The 17,487-nt window shown below is 38.3% G+C and overlaps 1 protein-coding gene across 1 annotated transcript in view; it reads left to right on the top strand.

Annotated features, from left to right (window-relative positions):
* Positions 1-17,487, top strand: part of WDFY2 (WD repeat and FYVE domain containing 2) — a 42,455-nt gene that overhangs the window by 3,736 nt on the left and 21,232 nt on the right. The window contains exons 2-5 of the mRNA XM_072403391.1: positions 10,804-10,871; positions 11,523-11,596; positions 15,735-15,789; positions 16,901-17,051. Coding sequence (XP_072259492.1) covers positions 10,804-10,871; positions 11,523-11,596; positions 15,735-15,789; positions 16,901-17,051 — 348 coding nt within the window. The remainder of the gene's footprint in view (positions 1-10,803; positions 10,872-11,522; positions 11,597-15,734; positions 15,790-16,900; positions 17,052-17,487) is intronic.

The following is a 17,487-nucleotide window of genomic DNA, read 5'->3' as shown; positions in this document are numbered from 1 at the left end:
GGAAACAGGGTAGGTGAGTCACTGACCTAGAAAAAACTGTGCACAATTTGCTTCCATGTTCAGAATTCATGAAAATCCTTAAATAGCCAGGCAAGTAGCATTTTCACTAAATGGTTAGCAATGCACTTGTTGTATTTTCCTCATGACAGGTTTGCTTTTAGATTGTAGTTTTTGCTCTGGATTTATTTTTCATATTCTGTAACAGATTAGTACATTCCAGCATAGCAGAGCTGACTCCGTACTCTGCATAATTCACTGCCTACATGCAGCAGTTTAGTGAGTGAATTCTGCAAATGACTTTTAGGAAACGGAAAGAAAGGAACTGATTCTTGTAAGTCAGCAGATAAAACAGTCAGCACAGCTGATTGAAAAAAAAAAGTCAATACTTGACAAAAACAAGAATTACATTACATGTATGTCAGGACTATTATCTCTCCTGTGAATGCAGAGACCTCAATGTAGTGAGCCCAGAACTGGCAGGTGAAGGTAGCAGCACCTACAATCACTGGGCTAAAGAAGCGCTTTTATGTATGGCTGACCTTTCAACATCATTGATATTGGTGTGGGTGACTATCCCTTTTATGTAAAAAAAAAAAAAAAAAAGTTTTTTTTATTTTATTACTTTTTATGTTATTAGTTTAAACTTTTTTTTTATCAAACTCCCCTCCGCTTTTTGCAGGGGGACACCCACAAACTCATGGGATACTTGCATCACACCCCAGGATACTGTGGGCTGCTCTTTCTGCGCATGTCCGAGATTAGGCATGCATCATCAAGGAGCTTTCCTCTAATATAAAAAAAACAAATACTTGATCTCACAAATGCGCAATGAGATCGACGTTTATTTACATTTAGAGGAAGACACGTAAAGAACATAGAAGAAAGATGATGGTGGCATTGGACAGAACGGTGAGCCCTGGAAAGGAGAGGATGCCAACACACAGCAGGATTCCGTTGGGTTGTGTTTGTACATGGGTCGAGGGCATTTAGCAAGTAAAGGTGAGTTTGTTTGTTTAGAAACTTCCACTTTATTATTTAGTTTATTTCTCCCTACAGTGTTTTCCCCAGCTCCTTTTACCCGGGTGCACCATGCGGCAATTTTCAGTAACCACCCGGCTGTTTTTGGGTGGTTACTAAAAAGTTGGCTCACAATACATTGGCTGCCATCTACCTAAATTTTCTTACCACCCAGCTTTAAAAATTTCTGGGCTGAACACCGCCATACTGCCATTTGTTATTTTCTGGGTAGGTGCATTTAAATTATATTTTAATCCCTGCCTCTTCGCTACCTTGTGTGGATTAACAGAAGAATAGAGAAAGTTACTATTATACTGTAAATGTTAGAAAAGAAGTTCAGGAATACAGCCAAAGTACCAATCTGTCACTAAAAAAGGTTGTGGGTTTGGTGTAATTATAATATAGATTATTATGTGGCCATTGCAGAAATTTTATAGTGCTCAAATGAGGTTTATCTGTGCAGGGCTGAATCCGCATGCCTTCTATTTATATCCAAGCATAAATACAGCATCTTTGCAGGATGTTGGTTTCACTGATTGATGTGTGCAAAGTACAGAATAGAGCTACACCATGGAAATTAAGGTCTATACAACTGGTCAACTTTTCATAAGCTACTACCAATACCGGCTGTTTTTTTCAGCACTGACAACCAGTAAACTCTGCAGATAATGGTTTATAGCCTTTGTGCCCAATCTGCAGTCCATTGGCACTTTGTGGACCTCTGCAAACAGTACAGTAGCCTACGTTTTGCTTACCCAGGTGCTTACTCGAATCAGTGGAGGAAAAATATTCACAAGGTTGGATTCTAAAGAATTTTTAAGTTTTACCTTTTTTTTTGTACTGTACATATCTTGTAGTGTTTTTTTAATTTATCAGATGCAGCACAGGTCATTTTAAAGGGGGCTGTCGTGAGCACAAATTTTGAAGAAATGATTAGTAAAGAGACCACAGCTGTTATCTCTAGCAGTCTCGGATAACATGTATTCTGAAGCCCCCATACAGGGATGGTCTCTGCCCAACTCCCTTCATTGTGCCTGTAGCCATCTCCTGTTGTTACATGTCTGTATTCTAAAAAGCTTTTTGCAGCATTGCATTCACTGAATAGTATGAGCTGCCCTTATCAGGGGCCACACTTGAATCCTTCAATGAGTACTTTGACCACCACAGCTTAGTAAATTGAACCTTTTGATTGTGTATCTGTAAAAAAGCTGTGTTCTCTGTCTCGTCATTGTCTTTTAATGCTTCTAGGGCAGGATAGAAATAGAACAGAGGTATGGAATAAATGTGGGTTGATTGCTGCCAAGGTAACACTGTAGTTTGACTAATATTTGAATGTGACCGGCCTATTTATTGCAGAATAATGACCTTTAATCCTTAAAATCACTCCCACTCTTTTTGTCTGTATCGTTCCCAATTTTAAATAAACCATTACATCTGGTTTGCTATTGGGTTGATGTATACAGGAAGCCCAGTAATGCTCCACACTATAATACAATATAATACAGTGGAAAACTATTGTTTATACTGATCATTGGGTGTTGGTCTACGCCATATGTACTACTTGTTCACTAGCTAAGCAATTCAACCTTCAATAAAGGCAGAAGGTATCTGTGGAATGTTTTAAGTACAGTTCAATGAAATGTTCCAATACATGTTTTTAAGGGAAGAAGCTGTAGAGTCTAATACTGTGTTTCTTGACCTTTTCAACACCGAAGAACACCCAAATAACTTTCAGTTCTTAGAGAACCCTGGAATAATTACTATATCCGCAGCTGACAGTCCATTAATGCGATGGGTTTGTGAGAAATATGCCCCCTACATTACTGGCTGGTGGGAAAAATGTCACCCTTATAGATAGCCAGAAAGATCATTGGTGTCAGTTAAACTGACTTGAGAGGCAAAAACTAATAATTGCTTAAGGAATCCTTAGCAAAATCCGGAGGATCTCTGGTTGAAAATCACCGGTCTGATCTGTGACTCTGTTTTCTTGTATCTTCTGCAGAATAAAGTGTAACTAAATGTAAAAATTCTGGTCAGGCAGGTCATATATTGCTGAAGGGACAGGCAATGTGCATTCTGCAATAAAAATAAACATACCTGCCTGATAACGTTCTTCGTGGGTGCAGTCGTCACCTGTCTGTTCTGCAATAAAAATCCTGCCTGAAGTTTTGGAATGCGGAACCAATATTTCACTCTTACCAATCACTTCTTAGAAGCTTTGATTTTACCCATGACATTATGATTTTCTGTCTCTAGCAAATATTAAAAAAGTATTAGCACTGTGACATATTTAAGATTTGTACACACACTATTCACTATTAGGCCACATACACATAGGCTGAGTTTTCCAATTTTCCAAAGTAATTTTTGATCTAATAATCTGACTGAATCTGTAGTAAATGTGAAGAGAAATCAGCAAACTACTAATCATTATTGACCGTCTTTTGGTTTTTTATTCAACATAGATAGATAGATAGATAGATAGAGAGGACATGTTGGTGTATACAGTTTGCTTACTAAAAGTTCAAGTGTTTATGAATGATCCATAAAACCCGTTTGGAAATCTGATCACTTTCTGCCCAAGAAAATGAGTGGAAAGAAAGAATATAAATAATTGGCCCTGATTTATTAAAGCTCCCCAAGGCTGGAGAGGATGAATTTTCCTCAGTAAAGCTTGGTGATCCAGCAAACCTGGAATCAATCTGGTGCAGGGTTCAAAACATTTGCTAGCAAATTCATTCCAAGTTAGCTAGGTAACCCAGCTTCACTGATGAGTATGTATCCTCTCCAGTCTTGGAGAGCTTTAATAAATCAGGCTCATTGTGTTCAATCCTGAAAATGCTGGGCATTTCAAACCGATTGATTTACAAGCAGATCCATCAGATGAGCACAAAATGAACATCTTTTTGCATGTATGTTTTAGGCCTTGGTGAGCTTAGTAGGTGGAGTTTGAAACCCTTACCATGTCCTTTTTATTGATACTAATGCAGCATTCTCCCCAGACACTTTCAGCTGGGTGCACCACCTGGAAATTTTCAGGAACCACCTGCCTATTTTTGGGTGGTTACTGATGAGTTGGGTCACAATACAGGGGCTGCCACCCATCTACAGTTTTTTTGCCACCCAGATTGAAAAATGTTCTGGGTTGAACACTGCTAATGTATTGAATGTTGGACCTTTGCTGTTAGGTTTTCACTTCTAGGGATGATTGACAGTCTGCACAAAAGTTAGGCGTAACATTAATTATAGGTATGAGTAGGTTAAGATAATTAATGTTGCCAATAGGAATGCAACTAGAACAGAAAGGGTTGGGCAGACTTCACGCCGTCAGGAATAACAAAGCTTTGCGTGTCAAAACAGCCCAGAAGCAGGTCCTCTTGGTGTCATAGCATATATATCTGTTTGTATAGAAGCTACATTCTACCTTTACCTTTTCCTGAAAATGCCCAACTTGGCCAACCCCTTTCTACCTTGGCCCCGTAAATTGAGCTGCTGACATTTTATCTGAACAGCAAAGATTTGCATACAGCCTCAGCCTCCTATATCTCTGCATCTACGGATTTGTTTCACATGTAGCTAACCTCTGCTTATGTGTTTTTTATTATATGCTGAATTTGAATTGTCCAGACTTCTAACAGGTTTACTTAAATATATGCAGTTTGTTGTTACGGAGCTAGATATTAGAATTCATTGTGACTACATTAGCCTATTCTTTGCAGTAAAAAGAAACCCAAACAGATTGATTTATTTTGTTTTAAAGCTACCAGGGGACAATTGGAATATTGTTAGCTTTTTATGACATTCATATATTTAAATAAATATAGCTTTGTATTTTGCATTGCAGAGCAAAGTGGAAAATTGTAACTCCGCTTATTGGTTGTTCTTATGCCTTCTCCATACTTCCATGTTGTATTGTATGGTCAGCAGGCTGCAGGTAGAGATGACATAGCCAGATTATAAAAATACTGTTGTCTGTCCAGGTATGTAAATCACAGGACTGGCTGAGCACAATTGCAAATAAATCAGTATGCTGTGTAGAGCAGAAAACTGGTTTTGTTCTTGAACAAACCTGGCCATTCCACCTCTTAGATTGTAAGCTCTTCAGGGCAGGATCCTCTCCTCCTTCTGTGTCACTGTCTGTATTTGCCTGTCATTTGCAACTCCTGTTTAATGTACAGTGCTGCGTAATATGTTGGCGCTATATAAATACTGTTTAATATTAATAATTCCCTTCTATCCTCTCTAAAAGTCAAGATATTCTCACCCTTAGAACTTCCACTCACTGGATGTTTTTTTCTCTTCTCCCTACAAAATCTTTAGATGTTATCAAAAATCACAGGAAGTCAGCAGTTTGTTACTGGGATTCAAAGCTGCTCATTACTGCCTTCAAAGCTGCTCATTATTATTATTATTATTATTATTATTATTATTACAGTATATTTATAAGTGCCGACATATTATGTAGCGCTTCACAAATTTCATAGTCATGTCACTAACTGTCCCTCAAAGGGGCTCTTATGTCCCTACCATAGTCATATATCTAAGATCAGACTTTTTTTATTTTCCTAACACCAACAACTCAAGATATAGGCAATGGCTACTGAGTGAATTGCATTGCATGTGATTTGGTTTATGACTATTACCTGGCAAGGGTAGCACTACAAAGGGAGAGCCTTGTACACCATGCATGAAAGTATACATGTAATTGCAAGGGGAAAGGTGTCTGACATTACTCCATGGCCTTGTATTATTTGGTTTGTTTAATGTTTTCACTTATTGTAAAGAACTTTGAATTCATTGCATTCTTGGGAGCAATTCATTTATCTAGTACCCATGGTGGGCATCCAGATACAGAATTTAAACCTACTAGATTTATCTGTTTCGTAAAATAGGTAACTTCAGACTTCTGCCACTTGTCAGGTTGTTTATGTCAACTCTGAACTGAACCTCAGCTGGTGATATACTTCATCCGCTCTGCAGAACCATGACGACTGCACAGGCTAAGACGGCAAAATCCTCTGCTGTAAAGGATCGGAGGGATTAGTTCTACTTTTACTGTGGTTTACGGAAAACCTATACTGACAGACTTGCTTGCTGCCATTGATGACTGCCTTACAAAATAATCTGGCTATCTTTGGCTTTAATACATCATGCCACTCATTTAGAACATTTATGCATATTAGAAAATACCAGAACTCCTAATCTGCATACATGTTCCAGGTCAGAGCAAAGTAATACAGACTATTTATTTCCCCTCTCCACCCCGTGCTAAAAAGTTGTGACTTTTTATTATTATTTTTAGGCATGGAGGTTGGGTGAGCAAAGTAAACTTAGCTCATAGTTAAACCTTCTCCTTTAAAGAAGAATATATCACGGCCTACAGGGCTCATGGCCACTAGTGTTTTGCACTAACATCATGCAGCAATGCACATGTGTTGGTGGACTTTATTGCCATTTATTAATGGCACTCTAGATGCATCTTACCCACATACTGCATGGCAATGCCAGTAACATCATTTGATTTTCTGCTAGGCTTACCTTATCGCTGGAGGAGGTCACATGCTCCCCCATACCCATATATATATATATATATATATATATATAAGCAACCAGCAATAAGACAAAAACAGAAAATGTATGCTAACATATGACACTAAACCATATGACTCGTTAAGTATAAGCCAACACGTAGTATCATAAGACAGGACAAAACACCATCATTCAGTGTCAGACAGTTATATGACCACGTCAACCTGATACTTGCAAAAGTCAAAATGATTAACTTTGTTGGTTCCTGTTTTTTTTCAATAAAAAGCGAGAAAAAGATGAAGAAAATGAGAAGAAAAGGAGGATGATAGAAAAAGTGAGGAAAGAAGGAGCAGGGAAGAAGGGGGGTAGGTAAGGAGAGGTGGGGGTATGGGCAGGCAGTGACCCAACAGCTTTGTGACATTAGTCTGATGAGCTAGGCAACTGTCTGTATTCAGCAGAACTCTTAAAATCATCCCAGTAAAACCAGGTTTGTACGGGTCTCTTTGATGGCTGCTCCCCTGGTTTATTCAGTTCTTCCATGTAAAGGTGTGAGCTTTAAAAAGACTGTTACTTTGAATAGGATTGTGAAAGAATATTGTGGTCCCACCTTCCTGCTTGTGTAGTATATGCAGTATGGATGTCTTACAGAAGAAATCTTTTGCTAAACACAGCTGAGGTTGTGGGTGATCTTAGGGGGTGAGCTTTCTGCAGCCTCTTGTAACTCTTTAATAACCAAGACAATCTCTGCAGTTGTTTGCAGTTCTTTTTGTATATCAAAGCACAGCTTGCTCCAGAAGTTAATGAATGTCTAGGCTCCATACATTTTTTTGCTTTGTTTGTGATTAGCTCACAGTGAGGATTTTATACAGTAACTGACACCACGCTGCCTAATATTATGTTGAGACAAACATCTGTCCTAATTGCATTTATTAAAATAATGTACTTGTTCCGACTTGCATACAAATTCAACTTAAGAACAAACCTACAGTCCCTATCTAGTATGTAACCCGGGCACTACCTGTAGTTGGTATAATGGGTAAAGGAGATCGCCTTTCTTCTGCACAATACATTTTCACAAATTTCATGTTTAAATGTGTGTTGTCTTATATCTGTAGACGTTGGTTTAAAGTGAACAGGGTGGCGTTTTTCTGTAAAGCCGGTGCATAGAAAGCAGCACTGGTTCATAGGCCATGGTCCCTTTTATGAGACAGTGATTATTGGCCTTCCCCTCCTTTATCACACATCATCAAATAAGATACAGCGGAGACAGGAATATTGCTTGCAGCGTGAGATTACAAGAACTGGATGCTCACCCAAGTGATTAGTAACCTTAAGTGACCCTAAGGTGGTGAGAGAAAAGTGCATTTTATTTTTAAATTTGATGCGATTGTACTTGATAAATATGTGTATGTATCATGAAACATCTTTCATTGTGATGGTTCATATTCCGGTTATCATAGTTTGTTTAATTTCTAATACAAGCATAATTCTCGTACATGTCTCAGGTCATGCTGTGTACTCCACCTTCAATTCTAGCCTCACAATTCCCTAGATGATGTTAAAGTTTTTCGATTTAGAAGCAGATGAAGCGAAAGCTTTTCTGGGCTTTTTGACAATAATTTTTTTTAGCATTTAAAATGCTTTAATTGTTGCATTTATTTCCTTTAAATCACCCTTTCTCCCGTTTCAATCGTTTAAGCTGCTGACCCATATATCAAGCATGCACATTTTTTGGTCTGCAAAATGTGTTTATGCTCACTGAATATTATTACTATTATTGCACAGTATTTATATAGCGCTGACATATTACGCAGCGCTGTACAAAGTCTATAGTCATGTCACTAGCTGTCCCTCAAAGGGGCTCACAATCTAATGTCCATACCATAGTCATTTATTACAGTCTGGGGAAAATTTTTTGGGGGGGAAGCCAATTACCTTAACTGCATGTTTTTGGAATGTGGGAGGAAACTGGAGTACTCAGAGAAAACCCACACAAACACGTGGAGAACCTGCAAACTCCATGCAGATAATGTCCAGGCCGAGATTTGAACCTGGGACCTAGCGCTGCAAAGACCAGAGTGCTAACCTCCTTTACCAGTTCAGCAATAGTGTGCTACTCCCCATAGACTCATTGAAGGAGAGCTGCTTCACATAATTACCTGGTGCTTCAGGATCTGTCCAGGTTTGGATAAAAAGTAGATTTGTGACATCAGACAATCTCACTAAGGGCACTTGGGAAAAAAAGGTTTATATAAAGATTGTTTTTTCTTTAAGGGTCAGGGGTGCTTAACAAGCTTAGAGTTTGACTCTGAAGGTTGTTTATGCAGTTACAAAATCCTAGGCTGTCAAAAAGTTTTGCTGTAATATGTGATTTTTTATTTTTATTTGGTTCTAGTAAATGTGGTTGCAAAAGAGCTAAATTTTACATTTCCTAAGCTGAGAATCACCCGGATACATAGACAAGCAAGAACAATCCCACAATCCCCTGTGGTGCTGACAGTTTCACTACATACAGACTTAAAGCCCAGAAATGTTAATGTTCATGTCTATCGTTCTTACTACACTTCCTGTGGGATCTGCCTTCTATAGAGAAGACTGATTAGCTGACACAAATTACAGCACTTACCAGCCAGGTTATGTCTTAAAAGCAAGAGTGACCCAGATTTTGGGCCAATTGTACAGTTAACCGTTTCTTGTGTTATTTAGAAAGGAACTAAAAGTGTAATTTAGTCAATGGGGCCCTATAAAGCTGCCTTAGTTGATTAGTTTAGGTGATCTACAATAACGTTCTTGCAGAATAAATCTGAAAAGAATTACACATCTCTTACACAAGACACATACAAATATTTCATTGACGGTTTTTAAAGTGTAGCATTGTAGTACCCAGGATTTTCCTGCTGTGAATGTCTGTTATGTCTAGTGAATAGGACCACTTATGCCTTATATAGGAGAAGATGATCAGGAGTCAGGGAGTATATGGCAACCCTACCTGCTAATACGTCATCTTTTCACTACTTTATGCTGATACATTGTAAGTACTTTGACTTTGATTCATTTTATATGAACTGAACATGTTCATATAAAATAGAACACAGTGGTTCAGTAGTTAGCACTTTGCAGCGCTAGGTCCCAGGTTCGAATCTCGACCAGGACACTATCTGCATGGAGCTTGCAGGTTCTCCCCGTGTCTGTGTGGGTTTCCTCCAGGTACTCCAATTGCCTCCCACATTCCAAAAAACATGCAGTTAGGTTAATTGGCTTCCCCTCAACATTGACCTTGGACTGTATTAAAGACATATGACTATGGTAGGGACTTTAGATTGTGAGCTCCTTTGAGGGACAGCTAGTGACATGACTATGGACTTGTACAGTGCTGCGTAATATGTCGGCGTTATATAAATACCGTGTAATAATATTAACATGAACAACAAGGCCACATTTCCTGCTTGTTATGCCAGCGCTCCTGTGGTATTTCATGTTATCTATTTTTCCCACAGTACAGATACTTTATTAGATTATATAAGAAAACCCACTCTAAAGGAAATTTGAAAGCCAGCATTACTTTCATCCTTCTGAAATGCTAGTTGCCTGGCTCTTTTGATCTGATCACAGTACAGAACAATCATGCAGATTTATAGCTCTGGCTTCACTTGCTGCACACTTGTCTGGAGAAGGTACCAGAAAATATTGAAGACTGAGACAGCCAGGCATCCAGTGATTTTAGATAAGTGTCACCAATAGCAGCCTACATTATTTTAGCTGGTATGACTGTTTTTTCAGCCTAAATATATTCATTTGTATAATTGGTTAACAAGCTTCAATCCAGAAGTATCTCCATTGTAGAGATTACAGTGTGTAAGCTTCTTTGGTGGCAAAGATTGAGTTCCCTGTAAAAAGCTGCAGGATTTATCAGCTTTATATAAACTAGTTCAAGTGTGCCTATTCATGAACAAGGTAATTTAGGCTAAATGCTTCTATGGATTGGGTAAATAGGGGGGCAAAGGAAGAAGTTGGTGTTGCTGAGTGAGAGTGGAGAGAAAAAACACAATGAAGATCTGCAGTTGAGTTCAGGTCCACTCTTTTATATGTATGTTTTTGTAGATAATATTTATTTTTCCTATATCCCTGAGGTAATTAATGGACTAAAATCAATTAGTATATACCATCTCATAAGCAAATTAGTATATACCATCTCATAAATACTGTTCTGGTTAACAACATGGCAGAACTTTTGTAATGACATCTCTTCTGTTTCAGGACAGTGCGTGTTTGGATAAAGAGAGACAGTGGTCAGTTCTGGCCCAGTATTTATCATGCCATGCCAGGTAAGTTGTTTGGCACAGGTGCCTTTGGGTATTCTATAGCACAAGACTTGTTACCTAAAATCATAAACTAGTTTTATTTTCTGCTGCACCATGCTTCAGTCAATTGTGTGAGTTTATAATTGAATATATGCGCATTCATTTGAAGCCTTTCCACAATGAACTAAAGAGAGTTGCCCATAACAGTCCAGGAATAGAATGATTTAGAGAAAAGTTCCCATGGGTAACAGCGACTAATATATAAGGACTTTCTGCAATATATAGTGCTGTGGGATGTTTTGCTATATATTTTTTCTTTTTACAATGCTGTATATGTTCTCTAGGTATCTTTATTTTATCAAAAAGAAAAAATCACAACTTATTGCTAAGGGTAACAATTATAATTATACTTGATGGGAACCACCAAACACTGGTGGGATGTAAGGTTTGTGGGGATTTACTCTAATATATATCCTCCCAGCAATCTACATTGGACGATTTTATGAGGTTTTAGAAATGTACAGTTCAGGGATTCTGATATCTGTATGTATGAAATATACCTGTATGCCCTATTATACCTGTATACACTTTATACTCAGAAACAAATGCCAGCAACAGTTATTTCATATTGTAATCTTTACAAAACTAATGGCATGCTATGTTTAATTTTTTCAGCTTCATGTTCCTGTATGTCTTTTAATCCAGAAACCCGAAGGTTGTCTGTAGGTCTGGACAATGGTACAATCTCAGTAAGTAGAAAATAAGTCCTGTGTTACAGTAACATTATCTGTATTGATAGTAACGCTAATAAAATACACAGAGAGAATAGTTATTGTACACGTTGGATTTTGTCCTTGGTTACTTTTTTTCAGTAAACATCTATATACTGTACATGTATTGAAACCTGAGGCTACGTACACGTCAGATGATTCTTGTCTGATAATCGCCTCATGTCTAATTTCAGACAAGAATCTGGTGCGTGTACATTGCTTGTCGTTCATGGATCTGTACTGGTGGAGCCATGAACAATTGTAATGGAAGTGAAGTGGAGTGCCGCTCATGCGTTCTCCCCCTCCCCTCTCCATAGAGCAGAGCAGCGCTGTATGTACAGAGCTCGTTCAGTCTTTTATGATCCTTTACAATGACAATTACCAAATTCCCCTTGCATGGGGTGGGGGAGCTAGCAATGTAGTAAAAAGGTACTTTCACTCATACTGTGGGCAAAATGGAGCTTTTATTTCATTCAGTTAGGCTTTAAAATATAATCATTTTGATTTGCTATATAGAGAGCTTGAAAGCAATACAGCTAGAATAACTAGCTTCATTCAGGGTTTCATAGCCAATCACTGGATGTTTTTACATAATGAGAAAAGAGTTAGTTGCTGCGATAATGGAGAAATAGTGCCATGTGGGAGGTGTTTCTATGGACACGTTCCTTCTAAAACTCTCACCATGGAGTGGGAAAAGGTTAGAAACTCTTCCAGGTTTATATTGCTGCCTTTTTGAAGAGAATTCCTCTCATTTTCTTTCTGTGACACTTTGTGACAAATACAAGGCGCATCACCAAATTATGAAGGGAGAACAAATTCTTTATGGGGGACAGGACAAACAAAAATTACCAGAGGGCTTATCCTCTCCCATGTTATACAAAACTGGATCAGCCTTCTAAAGCTCGTCAGCTTGTCAGGATTTATTTCCATATGATTTGCAAACACATTGCATAAAAGGAACTACCAGGACAGAAAACATTTTATGACCTGGTGGGTTTTTCCCCTAACAAATTATTTGCTTCTGCTTCTTTTGGCTAAAACAGTGGTTTTTGTCCTCCATGGTTCACCACTTTCACGTATCTGCCAGCTGGTAAAAAAAACAACTGCAGCCAAAGCACACGTCTGTCATTTATAGTCATTTAAATGTGTCTTCAATTCCCAGTATAACCCTAAATGCCTTAAATGCTTTCATTATGCAAATATCTTTTAGGACAAGGGACTGCCTCATAAATGTTCTAGTGAACTAAGTAAGATATAAAAGCATCAATGAATGCTGTTATGTATTTATAAATTGGCACAATGTATTTTTATATGTCATTAGTGTGATTGTCTACGTTTGTCTTGATATTGGCCCCATGTATTTCCTTGCACAGCAGTGCTTAGACTGGGAATTGGAGCTTATTAAACACATGTACTGACAGAGGGAGAGAGTAGATGGATTCCCTCACTGGTCTTTTGCCCTTTTTTTTAAAGATTTACTAAAATAAAACAATTACAGAATAACACGGCATATACGATGGGGAAAGTAAAAAGGGAAGGGATAAACAAAGAGTTATACACAGTCACACAGGGCTAACATAAACCAAACGCAGTAAGTCTAAATGTACATAAAAGTAATATACAGCATCATGTAACAATAACTTATAAAGACAACACCTCAAGAGGTAGAAACCATATTAAGGTGGTCCAGGTGGTGTCTGTATTCTGTAGTGTCCAGAAATTCCTGCCAGTAGAACCATGTGGCTGTGAATGTGGCCTTTTGCTTTTTCTTAATCCAAGAAGCAAGCTGGACGTATTTTGATTCAGTTCTCCACAACAAGCTATGCTTCTGCTGTGGGGATTGAGGATCTGACCATGGTAGGAGTGTATTGATAACAAAACTGTAGTCTGAACCAAATTACAAACCTTTTAAATCATACATGTGTTTTAGCTTTGTATTTTACAGTTACCCACTGATGATTGCATGTTTTTTTTTTTTTTTTTTTGCTTTTCTTTTCTCCTTGTACTCATTTATTTTATAGACACAAATACCCCCCATTATTATATTCAATTATATTCATGTAGATAGACAGGTATGTGCACGAGGTTACATGGGATAGATTTGGCAGCAGGATGCTTTTTAAGAAAGAGGTGGGCCAGCAGAGGCTTAGAAGATCCTCTCCTACGCTTTATCCTACTGGAAGTATTATGCCTAAACGTAGGAGAATCCTTCACTGAAAGGAACAGTGTTGTCAGTTCTTCTCCCCCTAATTTCTCCTCTTTGTAGCACATGTGCATGTAGCAGAGCCTGACTGGCTACCAGTTCTGTTCTATTTTTTCCTGTCACAGCCTGAGTGTTATTGTGGATTCATAATATTATTCAACATTTTTCCCCCCAGCCTCTTATAGCTAGGCGCCCCACCCGTCACATTTAAGTAGCCTCCTGGCTGCTGTTTGTGTAGAAAGAGCTGTGAGTGAGTATGGGTATCCTTCCAGTTGGCAAAGGTGAGAAGATTTATACTTTTTCACTCCCCAACCTCTGGGAGCAGAACTGGCCACTTTTACTGTAAGCTTGCTACAAAAATAAAATGATACATACCAAGGGACGAGCATTGTAACGTTGGAGTTAAGATTGGGTTACTGGATACCTATGACACAAAAAAACTGGAAACACTAAAACACTAAATTTGTTGTGTTTTGCTCCATCCACTTCTTTTAACCACCTGGTAGCAGCTTCCCCACAACCCTGCTGGAAAAAAACATTTCTGGGGTAGACACTGCACAATATTTGGCAGGCTGTGTTGATGTTTGTCTGTTCTGCGTATTAATATTACAAAACTGCATGGAATAATAAATCTGTTAACCCTTTAAACTAATCAGTCTTTAAATTACTGTAAATTTCAGCTGCTTACTGCAAAAAATCTCTACTTCCCCATAGTGGGGTGACTCTATGAGTTTGACACAAAGTAGGAATGATAGGAAATGAGCACAGACAATTTTCATGAGGAAGGTTGATGATTCAGCTGTCTTTGGTAACCTTTAGACCTCAGCAGTCCCCTGACTGGTAGAAATAAAAGTTGTAGTATAGCTGCACCCATTCAAGTACCATCAAGTAACTATTTACAGCTTAAGTGATAGCAAGTGGGGGACCTCAAGCACTGACATGGAGAATACTTTTAGAAATAACTCTATTCTTTTATTATTATTGCTTCAGAATCTGATGACTGTTATAAATTATTTGTACAACGGTGCAATATAACAATTTGCTGTATTTTTTTTTTTTTTGCTGGTGCTCAGCTGTTGGGGAAACTCTGGATCAGCATAACTGTGGCTGCCAAACTCTGGATAATTCCTAATTATATAGCTAAAAGTTCCATGAGATGTGCAGTAATCCCATTAAAGGCTCTTGAGGCAGCGACTGTTAAGTCTGCTGTAGCCTCACATGGGTGATAAAGTAGAACATTTGGCCGTATTTTCCTTCAATGAAAATAAAAATACATTACCAAATAGCTCAAGTTGTGTAAGCATGTGGGAGCTATTTGGGTTTGGTTCTCGATCATAAAATTGACTTTTTTAGGTTAAAGTTTTAGGTTAAAGTCCAAGCAAATGAGCATGTTGTCCTAACAATGTGAGCTGCTGATATTACAGGAAACATCACACATATCCCATGTCAAAAGCAAGGAAGTTTTCCATTTCACGTAGTTAAATTTATGTATAATTTCTCTCTGTCACATAATTTCACGCTTTGATGCCCATAGGTTGATAGGTCTATTTTGGTAGGGGGTCAGTAAATAATGTAAGGTCACTAAAGCTACATACACACGCATGAATTTTGTTGCTGGAAACTGTTTTATGATCATTTCCAGTGATAGATGTTGACAGATAAATGAAAGAGCACTGTACACACAGCGCCCGTTCAGTTTATCTTTTGAGGTCTCTGCAGTGCTCCATGCCAGTCCCTGGCACATTTCCAGGCAAAGGAGCACTTGCAATTTATAGAATATGATGATTGGCCAGGCTTGAGAAGCATGAAAAGGTTACTAGGATCTGTGAACATGAACCCAGCACACAATACCCACGATAACTTGAAGCCTTGTTTGTGACAGTAAAAAACAGGAAATGTTATTTCTTTTTACAGGAATTTATTTTATCAGAAGATTATAACAAAATGAACCCAACAAGAACGTACCAAGGTAATTACCCTTTCTGTATTATATTTTGAAGAAAGATGTTCAACGTTTTAAGTTAGGCAGGGCTTTATATACATAAGAGTCTGATATATTGCCAATTCTTCTAATAACTCTCATTTTCAGCTTGCTGGTTGAATCTTAGAATTATTAAAGTCGGAGTTAGGTAAGCCACACACAGCCTTTGGAAATCTTGTTTCTAGAACATTCAGTTTATGCAGATATTATTATTATTATTATTATTAATAATATTAATAATGACAAACAGTATTTATATGGCATCAACATATTACGCAGTGCTGTACAATAAATAGGGGTTGCATATGACAGACACAGGAGGAGGAGAGTACCCTGCCCCGAAGAGCTCCATAGACTTGCTTTGCTGCCACTTACAAAGAATGACTAGCATTTTTGTAAGCAGTTTAAGACCTTTTTTGTGCCTTGAAAAAAATCTAGAATAACACACAATACATTAAGCTTTTCTGCTCTCCTGCAGCCTCTATCTATGCTGATGATACCTAAGACATTGATAAGTTACAAGCACTAAAATGGCACAAAGCCAGCCCACCAATGATGTAGGGCTCAACAACCACTCCTACCAATTTCACAAAATTTCAAACAGCCACCAATCAGCAGCAACACAAAGCCAAAGCCCACCAATGATATTCTACCAGCAGCACTAACAGACTCCTGGACACTTCCACGGCAATGGGAGACTTCCTACATTGTTTGGCAATAATTGGCCACAAGGAAGATATTCCCTAACAATGTAGGAAAATTCTTTTTTTTAGGGGAAAACACACTTGGGCTTATGATACACAGGCTGTGATAGCACCAGGATAGGGTTTAACTTGGATTTTTGGCTGGGACAAAATACCCTAAAATGTTTGCAACTGAAAAATCTAGGCTAGTGCCTACGTTCACCCATCTCCTTTTAGCCTATTGTTGTTATTATTATTATTATTATTATTAATAAACAGGATATATATAGTGCCAACATATTACGCAGCGCTGTACATTAAATATTGTTCTGCATGTTTTCACATGGGGTAAGGTTTCTTACATATCTAATATCTAGATGTAGCTTAAATATAATTTTGCTGTTCTGTCTCTACAGCCCACCAGAGCCGACTGACAATGGTTCTGTTTGTTCTGGAAATGGAGTGGATGTTGAGCACAGGACAGGACAAGTTATTTACATGGCACTGCTCGGAGACAGGAGAGCGCCTGGGAAACTACCGCACTACGGCCTGTGCTTCATGTCTGCAGTATCCTTTCACATGCTCTGAGGAGTGCAAAGAATTTGAATTTTATTCACCATTCTCGCCATATGTGTGGTATAAACAGGTCCATGAATGGCAGTGTTATGATCCACCAATGTGTTTAACCTGAAGATGAATGATATTACTGATCACCAGCAGGCAATCACGTAGCCGCCATCTGGTGTTTGTAGACTATAAGATACTCACAAAAGTGAAATCTATATGCTCTTTTACTTGCTATCTGCAATAAATGTTTTTATTTGTGGGTTCACTGAAGCAAATATGACCCTTTCAGAAGGTGTCTAATGGCGGAGGGCCCTGGCATTAAAAGGGTGGGATGGTTTCTTTATTGCAGTCCTTATATATGTCAGTGAAAGGAATGGGAGCCCAAACTTGTTACCTTTCCGAGGGCCCGTCCTGCATGTACCGGAAATACCTAAAA

This window comes from Pyxicephalus adspersus, chromosome 1 (genome assembly GCF_032062135.1).
Source record: "Pyxicephalus adspersus chromosome 1, UCB_Pads_2.0, whole genome shotgun sequence".
Lineage (NCBI taxonomy): Eukaryota > Metazoa > Chordata > Amphibia > Anura > Pyxicephalidae > Pyxicephalus > Pyxicephalus adspersus.
Note: the sequence above shows the minus strand (reverse complement) of the source record. Positions and strands in the feature narration are given on the sequence as shown.